The sequence below is a fragment of the Lasioglossum baleicum genome, chromosome 8, assembly GCF_051020765.1.
Source record: "Lasioglossum baleicum chromosome 8, iyLasBale1, whole genome shotgun sequence".
NCBI classification, from domain to species: domain Eukaryota; kingdom Metazoa; phylum Arthropoda; class Insecta; order Hymenoptera; family Halictidae; genus Lasioglossum; species Lasioglossum baleicum.
In genome coordinates this window covers 1,920,895-1,940,793 of record NC_134936.1, presented here as the reverse complement: position 1 = coordinate 1,940,793, position 19,899 = coordinate 1,920,895, and the positions used below count along the sequence as shown (strand labels likewise).

The window sequence follows — 19,899 nt, the reverse complement described above, 5'->3', positions numbered from 1 at the left end:
GCTGCTTCGAAATGTGTGTCTTGAAATTTCTCCACACTCACAATCACTGTTCACATTTGTCAACACATAGTTATGCACTAATAATAATTGCCATATCCCTTGTACTGCTGCACAAATCACACCAATCAGGTAATGCAATCACTAGACCGCGGATTTCATGCATTTGTAGCAAACATGAGTAGGTGCATTTTAATACAGTAGAGAGATTAAAATAATTTCAAAACACCATAGTATTATTTTCAACTTCTTAAACTGATCACAGTGAGAATCAAATATCTGTCTGGCTCTTGTCCCTTGTAATAGCGGCAGCCAACATTAATTTTGCATAAAGATCCGCAGTCTAGTGATTAGTTTAAATATCACTATAAAAAACACAGCTAATAGCAACCGTCAGCTTTGAATTGACAAGTCTTTGGAGATGTTCTCTCTACCGCGGCTCGAACGACACTGATTTTCCGCAAGATTTTTCTAAAGAATTTAGGAAGAGCATTTAGAGTGTCGAAATTCGAAATGCACGCTGTAGCACGTTTACGAAAACGACGGGACGGTTAGACGAAAAATAGGATACGAGAAGGACCGCTTAAAGATTTATGGCAATCACATGTTTAGTTTTTCCTGCAGATTGCTACGCAGAGTCGATGGGTAACCGCGCGTTCGAAAACGTCATCCGTCCTTCTTTTAGAAAGTTTCTTAAGGAAGGTATAGGACAATAGGGATGGTACGCTGACCTGACATTTTTACCCCGTGCTGGGTAAAAGGACGGATGACGTTTTCGAACGCGCGGTTACCCATCGACTCTGCGTAGCAATCTGCAGGAAAAACTAAACATGTGATTGCCATAAATCTTTAAGCGGTCCTTCTCGTATCCTATTTTTCGTCTAACCGTCCCGTCGTTTTCGTAAACGTGCTACAGCGTGCATTTCGAATTTCGACACTCTAAATGCTCTTCCTAAATTCTTTAGAAAAATCTTGCGGAAAATCAGTGTCGTTCGAGCCGCGGTAGAGAGAACATCTCCAAAGACTTGTCAATTCAAAGCTGACGGTTGCTATTAGCTGTGTTTTTTATAGTGATATTTAAACTAATCACTAGACTGCGGATCTTTATGCAAAATTAATGTTGGCTGCCGCTATTACAAGGGACAAGAGCCAGACAGATATTTGATTCTCACTGTGATCAGTTTAAGAAGTTGAAAATAATACTATGGTGTTTTGAAATTATTTTAATCTCTCTACTGTATTAAAATGCACCTACTCATGTTTGCTACAAATGCATGAAATCCGCGGTCTAGTGATTGCATTACCTGATTGGTGTGATTTGTGCAGCAGTACAAGGGATATGGCAATTATTATTAGTGCATAACTATGTGTTGACAAATGTGAACAGTGATTGTGAGTGTGGAGAAATTTCAAGACACACATTTCGAAGCAGCAAATGGATTTACGGCTGAATACGTGAGTTTTTAATACAATCAGTTTCTGCTTCTTCTCTTTTTTTACGATAACCTCGTAAACTAAAGCCAATGTTGTTCAGAATAATGGTCTTGACCATATATCTAAAGCTCATTGAAATCGGATAGAAGCTAGTAGTACATCGATCCCATGGATTTACAAGTAAAGTTTCTCGCGATAATCTCGTAAACTAAAGCCGATCGCCAAAAAGTCTACAGAGAAATGTTGTTCAGAATAATGATCTTGACCACATATCCAAAGCTCATTGAAATCGGAGAGCATTCACATAATCGAGAAACTCTTGTTCGTTGCGATGTCACGGCGTACCACCGACACTCGCTTGCCGGCGCGGCGCAGCGGCTCAGGGCGCGCTCTGATTGGTCCGTGTTTTTCGTTAATAACTCCTAAACAAAGCCGCAGTTGACATTGGTGCAAAGGAAAATGTCTCTTAGAATGGTCTCAGGAACCTCCCATTTCCGGGACTTACACTTAGTTTGGGACACCCTGTATAACATGAAATTCACTAATTAAACGAAAGCTTCTTAAATTACTATATTTTTTTAATGCAAAATATACTCATGAATGGCTTTCATTGCCAATATATTGATGGATTTCGAATTTCTTGTACTTTTGTCTCCCATTGTACCTCCAGAACATCCTTAACGACTTCATTTTCGTGTAATTTTGTAAAATCTCACGTCCACATTAGGATAACCAACAGGTTCAATCTCGGCCAACGAAATCACCTTATCCTCCGGCAGTGGTTGTCGAATGAAACGATCGTTACCCGAAAATGCAGCCGATCAAAATCTCGTTTCCATTTTCACGATCTACATTCTCGCGTGATAGCGCCCGTCAAGCGTCGAGAGCCCGCGTTTTTATTTGTTCGTTCGAAGGCGCTGCAGGTTGCCGATAGCGTAAGGATACTGATCTGATAATAAATGGACGAATTCGGTAGTTGGAAAGTAGGGCAGGCAGGGTGGTCGGTCATGCGTCGGCGCTTCATATGCGGTGGGAAATTTGATTTGATAAATTGCCAGTCGATCGCTTACAATAACGTTAATACCAGATTCACACGCGAACCACTTGAATCCACGATGCGGTGGAAATTTTCGGTTAAGTAGAACGGGAACGTGTTACATACTTTGGTGTGGTTATTCCTGCTGTATCTGGATTCGAGTGCCATCGATTTCGGCCGCGGGCCGATACACCGTTGGTCTACTACAAATAATAAATAATGCTCATCTAAAATTGTATCCAGGATCCTGAAAATTTACTTAAAATCCGATCCTTTCAATGCCGGGGCAGAAAGTAACTCGGAGATCATATTTCAAACAGCCTTTATTATAATGATGATATGTATACTTTATGGAATCCTGCGCATTTAAAACGAAAGAGAGGTAGAACGAATTGATTAAAATTGTAATAAAGGGAAGAAAGGATAATTACAGGAAGGAAGAGAAAGTAGAGCGCGGAGGAGTGGAAAAGGATATAAATGGAAAAGTGTAATGGAGACAAGATTTGCTCGAGATTTGACCATGAAATCTAATTCGAGTATCATGGTAGCAGTCGGGGCGCACGGCGATTCTAACGATTTCACGTTTCCCTGCTGAATTATTATTCAATTTGGAACGTGGCATAGTCGATTCAATAATCGTTCGTTGTTTCAGCTGCTCTACAACATTAATATCTCGAAAGGATTATGAAGTGCCACGCGAGTCCGCCGTGCAAGCCCTCGCTTCAAATGAAATTCCGTCGACTCTCCCCGAGCCATTTTGTTAATATTTTACAATACCTTTGAACTCGAGGTTCCGCCACCAATTATCTAAATTGAATCTTCTGGCCGAACCTCCTTTGGCGTCCGTGGCCAACCAAACCTTAAACTACGGCGTCCTGTATCCCGGAGGAATGTTGTTAATAAATTCTCCGGCGTAGACCCTTATGTAACATGAAATACAGTAGTTGCTCCTCTTGATTGTTCGATCAAGTCCGCAGATTTCCAAGGAAAAGCAATCAAAAGTTTGCTCACCACAAATCTATTTATTAATAGACTCCTGAAAATAATTTCCTTCCCCTCTCGTCTATATAAATATTGTTCGGTCGTCTCGTATTTCAGTTCGTGTAATTGGATTCTTCCATTATGTTCGGATGTCGGAACGAGGTATCGACCATCATAAGAATTTCAATCGGGATGTTTTGTTTTCGGCTTTGGAAAATATTTCACTCCACCATTATCGTATTCAATAATTGGGACAACTTGAAAAGCTCCGAACCGTGATTAATTTTTCTGGTAATTCGGAATTTCGATTCGACGAAATTGGATTTGCTTGTTTATATGGAAATGGACAAAAGAAATACCTCGCCTCGCAATTTTTTGCAACGATTTAAAAGATTCTTCTGATTTTTAGGAGTGTAGATATTGGTCAATTATCTTCTTCGTTTGTAATGTCAGTTTAAATTGATTTTATTATTTAACTGTTTTAATTTGTGTAGTTGACATATCGTTCTCTGAGGACCAGTATTTCAAACTGATTTTAGAACGTGCTCCGGTAGGAATTTTTTAATTTTCGAGGGCTTAAATTGAAGGGGAAAGATTGAACTGGCTCTTAAAAAGATAAAAGATTCCATCGGTTTTAATAGGAATTTTCGAGTCGATTTTAGAATGTGTTTCCGTAGGAACTTTCAAGGACTTGAAATTAAAAAGTGAATGTATTATGACAGAGTCGCTTACAATTACGAAGAAGTAGTAGATTAATTCGTCTTTTAATAATAGCTAATTATCAACGTTTCTAGTCGAAATAACTTGCATCCTATTTCGAAAAATGTTGCGATCCTCCTAATTTTTGAGCATGCAATAAGCCTACGGGAGGCACGGATGCTATACGAAGCAGTAAAAGGAAACTGCCGTTGATAGGATCAAGCCCATCGAAGACAGTATTGATACTTGATGGCGCATATTCAAAGAGTGCGCAGCCCGAGTTACGGAAAACGGAACATTGGCATATTTCCCTTCGATTCAGAGGTACCCGGAGAGTATGTAGGGCACTGCATAAGATTTCCAAGCACTCGTTCGACAATGCTCCACAGATCTACAAAACAGTCCAATTATGATATACTTGGCTTATACGTGGCTTATCCATTAACACATTTTTGTGTCAAGTACGTCTGTGTTCGTTGCTCGCATCTAAATCAGATTTGCTTCGCGCAAAGGAGTGTAAGCACAGTACCATTACCATTAAAAAATAATTGCTCGCTTACAACATTCATAGTTGAGCCGAGTGCAAGAAGAGAAAGGACCCAGCCATCTATTGAATTACCGTTCTGGTCTTATCATTAATTCGCAGTTATGCGCACTTTCATTCCGTAAAGTCTCTGGTATCCGTGAAGCATTCCGCTTCGCGAGAAACGAATAGTTAAACGCCTTTAACAATAGCGTACAGCGATTAAATCGTGAATGTACGTTACCTTTTTTAATTGCTAGTCCTACCGAATAATTCGTTTAACTCTAATTCATTGAACAACTATTGAACACACTGCCAAAACTGGACTGATTAACGTCAGGTTTACTAAGCTCTAAATTTTTATATGTATATTTATATTCACTGGTTCTGGTTTATCGCGCGCGCGATGATTATTATTATTGTGGTTCAATTCATTGAAAATTTCGTGAACAATCTCTTTACACGCGGAAAGTTTCACCTTCGTCTTCGGAGTTCAAGGTCATTTTTTATAAGCTTCGCGGAAACCATCGATGACCTTGAAAACTACGAGAAAAACAATATTTACAGAATGCTAGCCACTTTCACGCACAGTTTACTTTCTCGAAATTTTTTTTTTCAATTATTTATTTAAGGTCGCATCAACATCAAGGTCATTAGCGACCACAAGAATTATAACATATGAATTACAAATTTAGATTCTTATACTTAGAACTAATTACAAGTACATTGTGGAAAGATCAATTAGCAGTTATTATATATAAAGATTACAGAGTGTGGTACATATTGATGGATTTTAGACATGTTATGACTTAGCTGATATTCTTATTAAAATTGCGGCATTCACTTAATTTGCTAGAGATAGCAAAGCGACGTCTTTGGAAGGAGAAAAGGGGACAGTGCAGTATGATATATTCAATCGAAAGTAGAGTATTACAACGAGTACACATGGGAGGGAGGTCTTTCAAAATTCTGTATAAGTGATTTAGGTTATTATGGCAACATACCCAAAAGAAAATAATACAAAATTAGCTATTGCCTCGAAATTTGTATTAAGAGAGATTATCTGGCTATCGATATTATTCTTTATGAACGTAGCTACACCCCCACTAGCGTATAAAACTATTGAGCGATTTTTGTTAAATGATCGGTACCCTTTGATCGTCGGACAATACGTATCTTTAAAATTAAAATTAGTTTCTTCAACACGGATAGCACCAGCATTTAGGTTATTTTTTAGTAAGTCTAATAGTTCCCTTTGAGGGTGAAAACCGTTAATATTCCATTGCAAAATAGATTCAGTCATTTTTGTCAGGCACTATAGTTGGAGATAAGTTTAGGCGGTCTTCTACGTTTTCGTCGGAGGTTCCAGCTTCCATGCTGTCATCTGACATCCAGGCATCAATAGCGGACAGTTTTCTGAACAGTCGGTTGAATCTGCTCTTCATGACTCTCTCCTTGAAGAGAGGAAAGGTGGACCCAAGAGTGTGTGCTATTTTTCTCATATTATCTCCGAATTCGTGGCAAACTGGTTCGATGTTGGCACATCCTGTAGATTTGTCAATGAAACTTTTGAGCTGAATGTATTGGAGACATTTCGGGTCTTAGCTTTCGTGCAAGTATTTTTTAATTTGAAATAGATCTTGATCGATGTCTAATGGTTCTGGTTTTGTTTTCTTCTCCTTAGGGGTGAGAGACCTGTCACTATTATTCTGCTTGGCATTGGCGTCAGACAGATTGTCAGAGGAATAATTCCTTTCCCTTTATGGGGAATCTCCTGTGTGATATGGGAACTTGAATCAAAGGTGGAATGTGGTCTTTTTGGATTACCAGAAGGTGGAATAAATGTTGTGTCTAAGACATTGTAATTAGTCGTTGCAGGTGGGACGATGTTATGTTTCGAAGGAGTCTCACCTTCGGGTGCTGGAGGAGAAATGTCATGTGTGCTTGAATTACTAATACATTCAGTGTTTGTTGTGCCTACGGTGCAGTTTTTGGCCAAATGGCCCGACTGTTTACAGTTGAAACACATGACGGCGTCAGAAGATAAATATATCCAGAAGGTTGTGTCGTCGAAAACTATCTGTAGTGACTCAGGTAGTTTGTTTACGTCGTCAGGGTGGTTGAATATTTGACGCCGAAAGCTCATGATATGAGCGAAGTCGGCTTCAGAAAGGCCTGCGCGTAGGAAAGTCATTTTTGAACCCAATCTAATGTTCATCTTTGAGAGGTAACCCTCCAGGACGTTGTGTGAAATAATGGGGCACACATTTGATAATATGATCCTCTTGAATTTGGAGGTTAGTGGGCGGATTTGTAATGTCTTATTGTCGATGAGAATGACTTGGTTTGATTCCGTGAGTTTATTGGCTATTACTGTATTGGCCAGATACATGCAGATTCTGTTCAGTGATATTTTAGACGCAAACCTGATGTCGGAAGAATTAATCAGTGAACTAATCGCTTTAACATACTCCTTGATGGATACGCCTTCTAAGGCGTCAATGACGATGGCTTGTTCTCTTGTAGGGAAGAGTATGGTTTGTATAGCAGCTGCGTAATTGGGAGCTTGAGACGAGGAGTGTTTCTGTAGAGTTGTACCCGTTGATTTTGAAGATTCCATCTGACTCCTGTAGTCAGGAGTCATTGGAGATAGAAAAGGGTACATATTGCACCTTTTGGATAGACGGAGGAAAGCGAAAGACACAATATATCACAGTTTAACGAGAATAGACTGATTCATCTACACTGTACTGTAGACACGCGCGAACATATAGCTTTCTCGAAATTGAAGAAGCTATTCTGGGGGTCACACTGAGAGTCACAACAAGGAATGTTAAAAGCAGGATAGTTGAGAAAATGTTTTCAACACTGGAGAGTGTTCTTGCGCGGAGAAGTTGTACGTTGTCGATAAACTTCCTCCAGCTACGATATCGATTCTGTTTGGTTAAATGGTACTGGGTACGGTTATTATAGTTGACTGCAGTGTCTTTTACCGGAACGACAAATTCATGGTCGAACGGTAGTCAATGGTGCCGCGATCGAAACCAAGTATCAGGATGTTCTGGAATTAATGAGACCAATGTACCGTAAACGCCAGCGATTCCGATGGGAACCTCTTAGCCGGTTGCGAGCAGACTTAGGCCACGCTACGCAATTAGGAAACGTAACGCCGCTTAACACTGCGCTGTGCTTCGACCTAATGGATAGCGAGTTAAAAAGGGTTTAGCATCGGGGCTGCTTTACGACGGGATTATCGGGGCAACGGCACCTGTAGTTGAATCGTATCCGTGCACCGAACGTTTCAGAAATTCGGAAAGTCAGAAATTATTGGCCTACTTGACGCTGAATGGAGTGAAGTAGCTTTGATGGAAAAATCTAGGAAAAATTGGTTGCGATTAACAGCCACTTTCAGGGAGAAAATTACGGGTTGTCCTGCAAACAATCGACAATCTATTGGGAACATAGACATATAGAGATAGACTGCGCGGCCTGTACGAAGCGCTGAAGCCCACAATGGCGGCGTGCAAGAGAGAGAGAGAGCATTAGCCGGGGTCCATAGCATCCATATGATGTGTCGACACATCAATTAGAAAGAGAGCGCTATGGACCCCGGCTAATGTTCTCTCTCTCACTCTTTGTACCGCGCGCCGCCATTGTGGGCTTCAACTCGCCCATAAGACGGCGCAGTCTATATTGGGAAGTAATTCTACATGCTGAAGTGAGTCGAAAAGAAAGAATGAAATTCCAAGTAGTGTCCCAGCAGTACGCATAACAGAGATTCTATTGCATCGTGGACTAAATCCAAAGTGTGTCGTGTTCTGGCTCGTTTCAATCAGAAAAATGTCACGAATATATTCGGGAAACATTCCATTAAAAAACATTTAAACACAACAATGTATTGTCTCACAGTTGTGGTAGTTTGAATGTTTCTACGCTAGCAGCAATACATCAAGGAATAGTTTGAACATACACGATATAAGTGACGTTTGAGACCCAAAATGGTTGGACATATCGAGGCATTACTGTACTTTCTAAGACCTTTAAGGTAACACATCACTCAATAAGTCCCCGGTCTGACACATATATGGCAACATTGTGGACAGACCCACGTGATTTCCGGGTAGTACTAACCTTCAAACAGTACGTGTCAAAATTTCATGGCATTCTGACCGTTAGTTTAGAGGTTACAGTCGTTTTAGTGACCCCAGTTTTGTAATTTTCAAGTCAATGGATTGAAAAGAATTTCGTGTGTTGATTAAGCACTGTTTTTTGATGGGGAAAAATACTGTTTAAGCCAAACAGTGGCTTGATAATCATTATGGGGACTCTGCACCAGGGAAATCAACTATTATTGACTGGTATGCTGAATTTAAACGCGGTCGTACAAGCACCGATGATACTGAACGCTCTGGTCGCCCAAAATCGGCAGTTGTTCCGGAAAACATTAAAAAATGTCGACAAAATAGTTATAAAAGACCGTAAAATGAAGTTGCGTGAGATAGCTGACACCTTGACGATGTCAGAAGGCAGTGTGTTTACAATTTCACATGAAAATTTGGGCATGCGCAAGTTGCTTTCGAAGTGGGTGCCGCGTTTGCTCACACCGGTCCAGAAACAACAACGCGTCGACGATTCAGAGCGCGATGAAAACAATGGTTAAATTGGACGAATTACGCTTTGAATTGCTTCCGCAACCACCGTACTCTCCAGATTTGGCCCCAGCGACTACTGGCTTTTTGCAGATATGAAAAAGATGCTCCAGGGCAAGAAATTTGGTTCAAATGAAGAAGTGATTGCCGAAACTGAGGCTTATTTTGAGAGCAAAGACAAATCGTTTTACATAAAGGGCATCGAAAAGTTAGAGGAGCGTTGGAATGAATGCATCACTCTTGAAGGAGAGTATGTTGATGAATAAAGTGGAATTTCTAAAAAAAAATTTGTTTTTCTTAGTTAGACCGGAGACTTTATGAGTGATGTGTTATATTATGAACCGCAAAACCATTTTATAACGAAATAATGATTTCTCGGTTTGTTCTCGTATTAAAATGTTGAAGGATTCAAAACACATGGATAATTACTCGCAGGATCGCGGTTCATTGGCGAATATTTTCCCAGCGATAAACGTCTGTCAAATTTACATCTCCTTCGACCGAGTATTTGTGGTCTTCGTCCTAGAGACAGCTCGTAGCGCCGCGCTATTTCAGGAATTCGAATAATCCGAACGTCGAAACGAGACCGATAGGGCCGCGCATGATTTATTACTCTCGCATTTCTCTTTTATCTCGATATTAATCCCGGAGGCTTCTTAATAATGTCGGCGTACGAGCAGGTAGAATTTTAATTTCATCCTCATGTAAATCGCTCGCGTCCTCTACTCGGCTCTCTTCCGCTGGACAGACTTTATGAGTACACTCTCATGGCGCACTAGAAATTTTATAGCGCACCGTATACTACAACACCGTGCGAAGAAGCGAAATAATTCTATTCTCCGCTGTTCATGCGACTACGTCAAACTAAACTGTCAATTAATAAATAAAGAAATTCTATGAGATAAGTGCACGAAGTGGGAAAAGAATTACGGACTCTAATTTTGTTTTATTCTTATTACAGGTATTGTTCTAATTAGAAAAATAAACTCTCTTATTTCGGTACACCGTTTATGAAATTGGAAATTTATGGGATTGGTAAATTTACTTTTCAAAACATTTGGTGGATCAGAGGCCGTTATTTTCAATGTGTATCATTTTTAGTCCTTTCATAACTGTCAGTATTTTTTAGTTCTATTATAGTTTCATATTTATCTTTGTTGCTTTGTTCCCTGTGTTTATTCTCCCCGTAGCCCCACAGTATTGCTTTATTAAAGATCCTCTTAACCTCTTTCACATCTCCTGAGGATATTATACTACTGAAAATTCAAGTGAACATGCTGCTAATTAAGAAATTATCATGCAACAATAATAACTACGAGGTATCTCCTAGCTTATTATTAGACTGCGGATTTTATGCATTTATGGGAAGAAAGAGTAGGTACCATTTAAAACAGTGCGAAAGTTACAATGATCTAATAATGTAATTAAAGTAAGAATTAAGTGTCTATCTCGCTCCAGTCTCTTGAAAATGGAGCAGACAATTTCTATTTTGCATAAAAATCCGCAGTCTACTTATTATAATTAACCTATTAACAGTTTATCCCGAGCAAGATTCATCGCATACGTCATATTATTATCACTAGACTTTGGATGTTTATGCAAAATGTTCTGCATCGATTCTGGGAAGCAGAAATATAATGAAAATTGATTTGATCCCTTAATTAAAAACTCCTACATCAAAAACATTATAATATTCTTGAATTTTTCTGATCTCTTACTGTCTTATATTTCATTCAACCAAATCTTCTGTAATTAGCCATCTTTTGCCGGAAAATTCGATTAGACTGAAGGGTTAATAAAGAGGGAGTCAGATTATCCCGAGCTTGAGCATGTTTGACGATGGCCGAATGATGAGATTCCGTTCCGTTTTCGGATTTCAGTGAAGCAAAGACAGCAGCGTGCAGCGGCGGTGGTGATCGTCTAAGGTGGGATCACGGGTCGAGGAATCGAGGGAAGATTTCCATGCACTCGCCGAACGTCCGAGGAATCCCATGGTCGAGAGGAGAGGAGGATCATGACGTAGGCGTCGACAAGGGGGGCGCTTCGGATGCTCCGAGCTGCCGACTAGGGTCGTATGGAGGGGAAGGACGCAATCACCACGGAAGGCACCCTGCTTCTAAACCTGACGACCATCGCAACACAAGACGTCGACGGCTTCTTCGGAGGATTTCCCGGCAAAAACTCGCCCTACACGGCCACGCAGGTAAGATTGATGGCTGCCCGTGTCGGCCCGGGAGTCTGCCCAGGTCCTCTCGGTAGCTGTTCAACCCCCGTGGACAACCTCCCTCAACTTCGTTTACTTCCCAGCCGCCGCCGCCGCCGCCGTCGTCATCCCTCGTGGGATCGCGCCCCGGAGTCTTTTAATCTGCCGGCTCGCACAGCCGTATCCATTAGCGTGAACTTAATAACTCGCGGACCATAATATCCCATCGGTCCGTAATACAATCACTCGCTGCTACTTCACGGCTTCTGTCGCTGAGAGCACAATACGCCACGCGGGACCTGCTCGCCAGAGAAAATGGAGGAGCCATTCTCTCAGAGTGGCCGTATTAAATGTACTAATCAGCTGTCCGATCTTTTTTCTTAACCACTGCGCTGCGAAATGATACTTTGCGCCCAGCATGTTCTTTTTTACCTGTTCGGTTGAAATTCTTGATGCCACCACAGTGGGCTATTTCGCCCGAAAAGTCATCAAAATTTTTTTTCCGTATTGTCTTTTTAATTTGTACACCCGTGAAGTACCCTACCTCATCGAAAGTCGACAGAGTTTACAGCACGCTTTTCGTTCTCAAATAGTCTCTGGAACACCGTTCATTCATTTCAAAAGAGATCTATTGGAATTCGCGCAACTTTCGACGTTCGCCCGAGGATCACCGTGAAATCATGATTAATTATTTTGGCTATGGATGAGATAGGGAAATCTTGTATATAGCACTGTCGCACGACGAAGTTCTTGCGGTCAGAACTTCGAAACCTGTGCTGTTAACGATAAGTATATAATTAGTTTATCCCAGGTTGACGCTGGCGAGATGAACGGCGGGCAGTCCTTATTAGAGAGTCTAAATAAAGTTTTAAGTCATTTTTTTCTGCTTGAAACTCTAGCACAGCATAATGATATAGAACAACGTCACGAAGTTCGCTATGTGAAACATTCTATGTATAGGTATAAGTTATGACAAAAATGTATACGTCGGATACAAAACTGAGAAGACAGTAGGGTAATTATTTACAAAAGCACCACCCTCTCCGATTTTGATGAAATTTATATATGTTATGCAGCAACACATTCTAAACAACTTTTTCCTTTTCCAATATAGGGGGTCGCTTTTAGTTTTCGAGATATTTGCAAAAAACTATCGCGAATACTGTATTGAATTTTTCGCATTCCTGGACACTCCGCTGCAACGTAGACTGTTTCGGTGCGGCGTTTGTTTACATTTTGACGCTGTAGAGATAAGAGAGAAAACAGGGGCGGCGGAAAGGGCCAGCCTGACACCACATACACCCACCCAGTGCTTAACACGCACCCTTAACAGTGCGTGTTAAGCACTGGGTGGGTGTATGTGGTGTCAGGCTGGCCCTTTCCGCCGCCCCTGTTTTCTCTCTTATCTCTACAGCGTCAAAATGTAAACAAACGCCGCACCGAAACAGTCTACGTTGCAGCGGAGTGTCCAGGAATGCGAAAAATTCAATACAGTATTCGCGATAGTTTTTTGCAAATATCTCGAAAACTAAAAGCGACCCCCCTATATTGGAAAAGGAAAAAGTTGTTCAAAATGTCCATATCTATATCATATATAAATTTTATCAAAATCGGAGAGGGTGGTGCTTTTGTAAATAATTACCGACATTAGAATAATTTCCGAATTTTTGAGGTCATCAAAACAGAAAATATAATTTTATTTAACTTCAGTCTCTTAAGATGAGCTTGGAGTAATTTTATTTTGCAAAAAACCCGCGGTCTAATTATAAATTACCAAAATTAGCTTCAACCATTTTTCAACATGAAAATATTATTGCAATACGTATGCAAGTCGCCGATAATTATACGAAAGTTTTGATACGGAGGCTCTGAACGAAACTGTAGCTAGTCTTTGGAATATTTTCGTCGTTCGTTGTACTTGAAATGCGATTTCCACCGTGGAGCGACCGTAGTATCATGCGGTTCCGTGATCCGAGATACCAGGCCATCCCTTTAACTGAAATTACAAGCGGATACAAGTGCAACGAATTTTAAACAGGAATGTTTACGTCCGGACTATAGAACTTCCTGCCTCACCATTTTATTTATACCCGGCGCATCAGGATTGTAGATTTCTTTCCTTTCTTTTAAACGGCGTTTCCGTCTCGGGCTCATTGAAATTCCCTCGGAGGACCCGTCGAGGAGTGTGGCTTAGAGCGCATTGTGCGTCGCGCAACAATGGACCGTGCATTCCTAATCTACTTCAGAACTCTATTTTCGTGCCGACCGGAGAGATCGGTGACATTCGACTACTCTGACGAACTTGTCCGTTTCGAGTTGTTCCGCGACCTTGACGAAATCTTGTCGATACCACCCCTTACTACACTGCGGATTTCGTGCATTTCTAACAAATATTTATAGATCAATTACCAAACAGTGAAATCATACTGTCAGTCTCATAATTGATGGTGCACACTTGAAATCAGTAAAGTCTTGATCTAACAAGGGAACATATTCAGATGCGAAAATCCGATTTTGATGAAACTTATGAGAGCTTATAGTTCTTTGAAAAATATTTGACACGTGTTTTTTTTATCGGCAACCATCCACTTTGGAGGGGTGAAAACAGCCCTCAAAGTTAGGGGTGAAAACAGCCCTCAAAGTTGGGGGTCAAAACCATATTTTTTGAGATATCTCGGAAACCAGAGGTTGGAAAAATCTGAATTTTTTTAAAAATTGTGTGTTTTTCAATGGGAAATGTAGTCGCGCAAGAAAATTTTAACAAAAGTTTTTTGTTTAAACAATATATTAAAAATTTGATTTCTTTTTGTAGTTTCTCTTAATTATTGTTAGTTCATTTTAATATAAACTTGGGTGTGTGATCTTTGATCCAAAATAGGGGATACATGTTTCAGGATTTTCTTGTTTTTTGCCATTTAACAATAATTGTGCATAATGGAAGATAGTCTCGCACCTGGCGTGTGGAGGAATTCTGTCGTGTTTTATCGAAATATAAGCATTTAGTATAAACGTATATAGTATTTTAAACAATACCACTGGATTACATGTCGTTTATTGTTTTATCAGTAGCTAAAGAAGGTGGCGCAGGTACCAGCGTGACGCGGTGCTAATTACCGCGGCGGAGTAAGGGTATCGACTGGTATGTATAGCCAATTCGTCTGCGAATTTCTGCGATCGTTGGGCTTTTGGTCAAAATATACCTGGAGCCTTTTCAAATACACTGATTGTTTATTTGTAGATTCGTTTTTACAAACATGAAGGTCAATCTGATGAACATTATAAACATTTTGATGGAAACATATCAAAGCAATAATAACAAGGAGACACCCAACGACCGGAGAAATTCGCAGGCGAATTTTCGATTTTCGCATCTGAATATGTTCCCTTGTAAGCCGAATTCTCGGGTCTGCGTTCCGACATAGATCGTCTAGGGCTGCTATTTTTTTGTGACCGCGCTGAACCTAGTACTCCGAGTGCTCAAATTTTGACAAATGGCACACATTTATTTTGAATTACGAGAAACTATTAGGTCGGGGAAAAAAAGTTCTTACGGTTTTTGTTATTTTGATTTTATAATAAAAACCGCAAGGACTTTCTTTCCAACCTAATAATAAAGTAATATTCACAGCTTCATTTAAAATTGTAAGTTCGTATAAAATATCCGTAACATTCGGAGCACGAGGGAAAACATGTTTGATGTGTCTCGTACATGTCACGGTAGCTGTTGGAAAATTAAGGCGTTCGGTGAGGATATAAAAAATGTAACGATTTTTATGGGACGTGTCGTGCATTTTGCCGCTTTTTCTCATGCCGACGGCGTTTGTTTATCGAGTGGCGTTTTTCGGGGCGTTCGAGCACCGGTTTACGAGTCGTAGCAAATCTGTAACAGTGCAAAGTTTCTCGTGGTAGGCCAGGTCATGGCGTGGAACGTGGTTCTCCCATAAAAAGATGCAAGAATCCCTTATTTATTACCGATGCATGAATATTGAACGCGCGGCGGTATGATGAGCCAATAACCTACTTTAGCCATGCATGATTCAAGCATACGCGCGCTCGATATTAGCTCTGTAATAAAAGTGAGCTCTGTGGGCAACTTTCGCCATTCGCCAACAGGCCGCGAGCAAAAAAAAAGTCATTCCCGGTCAGGGATTCCGATTGGATGGATTTATTTATCGTCTCCGCCACTGCTTCGTTAATATTTGATCGCTTATGAAATAACTGGGGAATTCCAGCACTCGAAAATCAAGGTTTTAATTCCAATTCCATCATAGCCGGTTTTAATTTCGCCGGTCAGCTTAAAAGATCGAATATTTCGATGGACGTTCTCGCGAATATGAAAAATGACTGATATTAATTGCGATCAAATGAACAATTCTTTTTGTTACGAAATTCTCGAGGATATTTCTACCGTTTACATTCGCGATTTCACCAGTTGGCTTAAAAGATTGAATATTTCAACTAACGTGGTCACGGAATCGAATATTGGAAATAGCTGAAATTAATTACAAAGCAATTGTTAATAGACCAATTGCACAATAACTACTTTATTACAATATTAGTTTTTCTGGAGATGCTTGTTGATATTTGAATATTTAAGCAATTCGATACGTAATCACCCCTTGTCGAGGTTTCTTGTTGTAATAAATAAAGCACGGATCCGGGAAGAGTAAATACGTGTTCGCATAGTATGGGACGAAGTGGAATTATTAATGCTCGAGGAAGAGGGGACTTGTAACTCAATCGGTAAGTGTTTCGGGGATGTGTACATTGTACATCCTAGTTTCATACAAAACGTTTTATTGGAACAAGAGAGGCTCTTTATAAACGCGCGGCTAAATCATTCTTGAATTTCGAAACCGGCGTTTCGGAAAAATCCAATAAACCTTGACTGTCCCGTGTCACAGTATTTAAAACTGTTTCGACAAGGGGCTTCGATCAAACGCCGATCACCATGATCTTCTGGTGTTTCCATCGAAATAGTCCTAATATCTTTTTGTACGCTCACTGTACGTTTTAAACAAAGATGGAGCGCAATTTGTAAGTAATTTTTTAATTTCTATAGGCACGTGTGTGTGTCAACGTTATGTAGTTGTATCATGTTGGATTTAGTTAATTATATCAAGATGAATTCGGACGAGCTAAGCGAAAAATATGTCATAAATTATTTTCACGAACGAGAGTAGAAAAATGAGAGAAATTGTTTTGATGGTTATGTATTTACATTTACTCATTTATTATTGCTTCGAGTGGTTTATTTAGCAAGTACAATATTGTTACATTAAATTCTTACGGAAGATTGTTGGAGAAACAAGTACAATATATATATATATATATATATATATATATATATATATATATATATATATATATATATACAGGGTGTCCCAAAATTCGTGAAAATCCCGAAAGGGGGTGGTCCCTGAGACCATTCTAAGAGACATTTTCCTTTGCACCAATGTCAACTGCGGCTTTGTTTAGGAGTTATTAACGAAAAACACGGACCAATCAGAGCGCGTCCTGGCCCGCCGCGCCGCGCCGCGCCGGCAAGCGAGTGTCGGTGGTACGCCGTGACATCGCAACGAACAAGAGTTTCTCGATAATGTGAATCCTCTCCGATTTCGATGAGCTTTGGATACGTTGTCCAGACCATGATTCTGAACAACATTTCTATTTAGACTTTTTGGCGATCGGCTTTAGTTTACGAGATAATCGTAAAAAAAGAGAAGAAGCAGAAACTGATTGAATTAAAAACTCACGTATTCAGCCGCAAATCCATTTGCTGCTTCGAAATGTGTGTCACTGGGTCACTCGGTGACGAACTGCACAGATTTCTTCAGGTACACGGCAGTACCGAAAGCCAAGGGACGTACGGCCAGGTCGACGAACTGCACAGCCGGTGGTAGAAGGCCTAAGGGATGCGCGGTCAAGTCGACGATCCAGAATTTAACTTTCACTTTCGAATCGATAAATAATTCGTATGTTTATTTTACACAGATGCCTTGAAATTTTTCCACACTCACAATCACTGTTCACATTTGTCAACACATAGTTATGCACTAATAATAATTGCCATATCCCTTGTACTGCTGCACAAATCACAACAATCAGGTAATGCAATCACTAGACTGCCGATTTCATGCATTTGTAGCAAACATGAGTAGATGCATTTTAATACAGTAGAGAGATTAAAATAATTTCAAAACACCAATGTATTATTTTCAAATTCTTAAAATGATCACAGTAAGAATCAAATATCTGTCTGGCTCCCCTGTCCCTTGTAATAGCGGCAGCCAACATTCATTTTGCATAAAGATTCGCAGTCTAGTGATTAGTTTAAATATCACAGTCAAAAAAACAGCTAATACATAGCAACCGTTAGCTTTGAATTTACAAGTCTTTGGAGATGTTCTCTCTACCGCGGCTCGAACGACACTGATTTTCCGCAAGATTTTTCTAAAGAATTTAGGAAGGGCATTTAGAGTGTCGAAATTCGAAATGCACGCTGTAGCACGAGAACGACGGGACGGTTGGACGAAAAACAGGATACGAGAAGGACCGCTTTAAGACTTATGGCAATCACATGTTTAGGTTTTCCTGTAGATTGGTACGCAGAGTCGATGGGTAACCGTTCGAAAACGTCGTCTGTCCTTCTTTTAGAAAGTTTCTTAAGGAAGGTATAGGACAATAGGGATGCTACGCTGACCTGACATTTTTACCCCTTGCTGGGTAAAAGGACGGATGACGTTTTCGAACAGTTACCCATCGACTCTACGTACCAACCTGCAGGAAAAACTAAACATGTGTTTGCCACAAAGCTTACAGCGGTCCTTCTCGCATTCTGTTTTTCGTCTAACCGTCCCGTCGTTCTCGTGCTACAGCGTGCATTTCGAATTTCGACACTCTAAATGCCCTTCCTAAATTCATTAGAAAAATCTTGAGGAAAATCAGTGTCGTTCGAGCCGCGGTAGAGAGAACATCTCCAAAGACTTGTCAATTCAAAGCTAACGGTTGCTATTAGCTGTGTTTTTGATAGTGATATTTAAACTAATCACTAGACTGCGAATCTTTATGCAAAATGAATGTTGGCTGCCGCTATTACAAGGGACAGGGGAGCCAGACAGATATTTGATTCTTACTGTGATCATTTTAAGAAGTTGAAAATAATACTATGGTGCTCTGAAATTATTTTAATCTCTCTACTGTATTAAAATGCACCTACTCATATTTGCTACAAATGTATGAAATCCGCAGTCTAGCGATTGCATTACCTGATTGTTGTGATTTGTGCAGCAGTACAAGGGATATGGCAATTATTATTAGTGCATAACTATGTGTTGACAAATGTGAACAGTGCTTGTGAGTGTGGAAAAATTTCAAGGCATCTGTGTAAAATAAACATACGAATTATTTATCGATTCGAAAGTGAAAGTTAAATTCTGGATCGTCGACTTGACCGCGCATTCCTTAGGCCTTCTACCACCGGCTGTGCAGCTCGTCGACCTGGCCGTACGTCCCTTGGCTTTCGGTACTGCCGTGTACCTGAAGACATCTGTGCAGTTCGTCACCGAGTGACCCAGTGACACACATTTCGAAGCAGCAAATGGATTTACGGCTGAATACGTGAGTTTTTAATTCAATCAGTTTCTGCTTCTTCTCTTTTTTTACGATTATCTCGTAAACTAAAGCCGATCGCCAAAAAGTCTAAAGAGAAATGTTGTTCAGAATCATGGTCTTGACAACGTATCCAAAGCTCATCGAAATCGGAGAGGAGATAGTTCAGATAGTACATCGATCGATTTACAATTACAAGTTACTTATCTCGTAAACTAAAGCCGATCGCCAAAAAGTCTAAAGAGAAATGTTGTTCAGAATCATGGTCTTGACAACATATCCAAAGCTCATCAAAATCGGAGAGGGTTCACATTATCGAGAAACTCTTGTTCGTTGCGATGTCGCGGCGTACCACCGACACTCGCTTGCCGGCGCGGCGTGGCGCGCCGGGCCAGGGCGCGCTCTGATTGGTCCGTGTTTTTCGTTAATAACTCCTAAACAGAGCCGCAGTTGACATTGGTGCAAAGGAAAATGTCTCTTAGAATGGTCTCAGGACCCACCCCCTTTCGGGATTTTCACGAATTTTGGGACACCCTGTATATATATGTGCCCACAATTAAAACAGTGGTCTAATTCAAAATTTAACTAGAGGGGTGTTGTTGCTCGGTCGCTTCGCGAGCTTCGCAAGTATTTGTTATTTGGTGTGTGACTCTCCAAGAGTCACACAAAGAACTTCCCGATGAGTTAGTTGTAGTATATTATTATCATTATTAAGTGTACATTTTAAGAAGATTATACGTTTTCAGGGAAATTCAATAGTTTTCTA

The 19,899-nt window shown here is 40.3% G+C and overlaps 1 protein-coding gene across 5 annotated transcripts in view; it reads left to right on the top strand.

The window, feature by feature from the left end:
* Positions 1–19,899, top strand: part of 5-ht7 (5-hydroxytryptamine receptor 7) — a 364,419-nt gene that overhangs the window by 134,094 nt on the left and 210,426 nt on the right. For 4 of the 5 annotated variants that reach the window (XM_076428827.1, XM_076428824.1, XM_076428826.1 and 1 more), the window contains one exon: positions 11,200–11,522. The exons of the other annotated variant lie outside the window; for it this stretch is intronic. In XM_076428827.1, coding sequence (XP_076284942.1) covers positions 11,394–11,522 — 129 coding nt within the window. In that variant the 5' untranslated portion in view covers positions 11,200–11,393. The remainder of the gene's footprint in view (positions 1–11,199; positions 11,523–19,899) is intronic. 5 annotated transcript variants of the gene reach the window in all.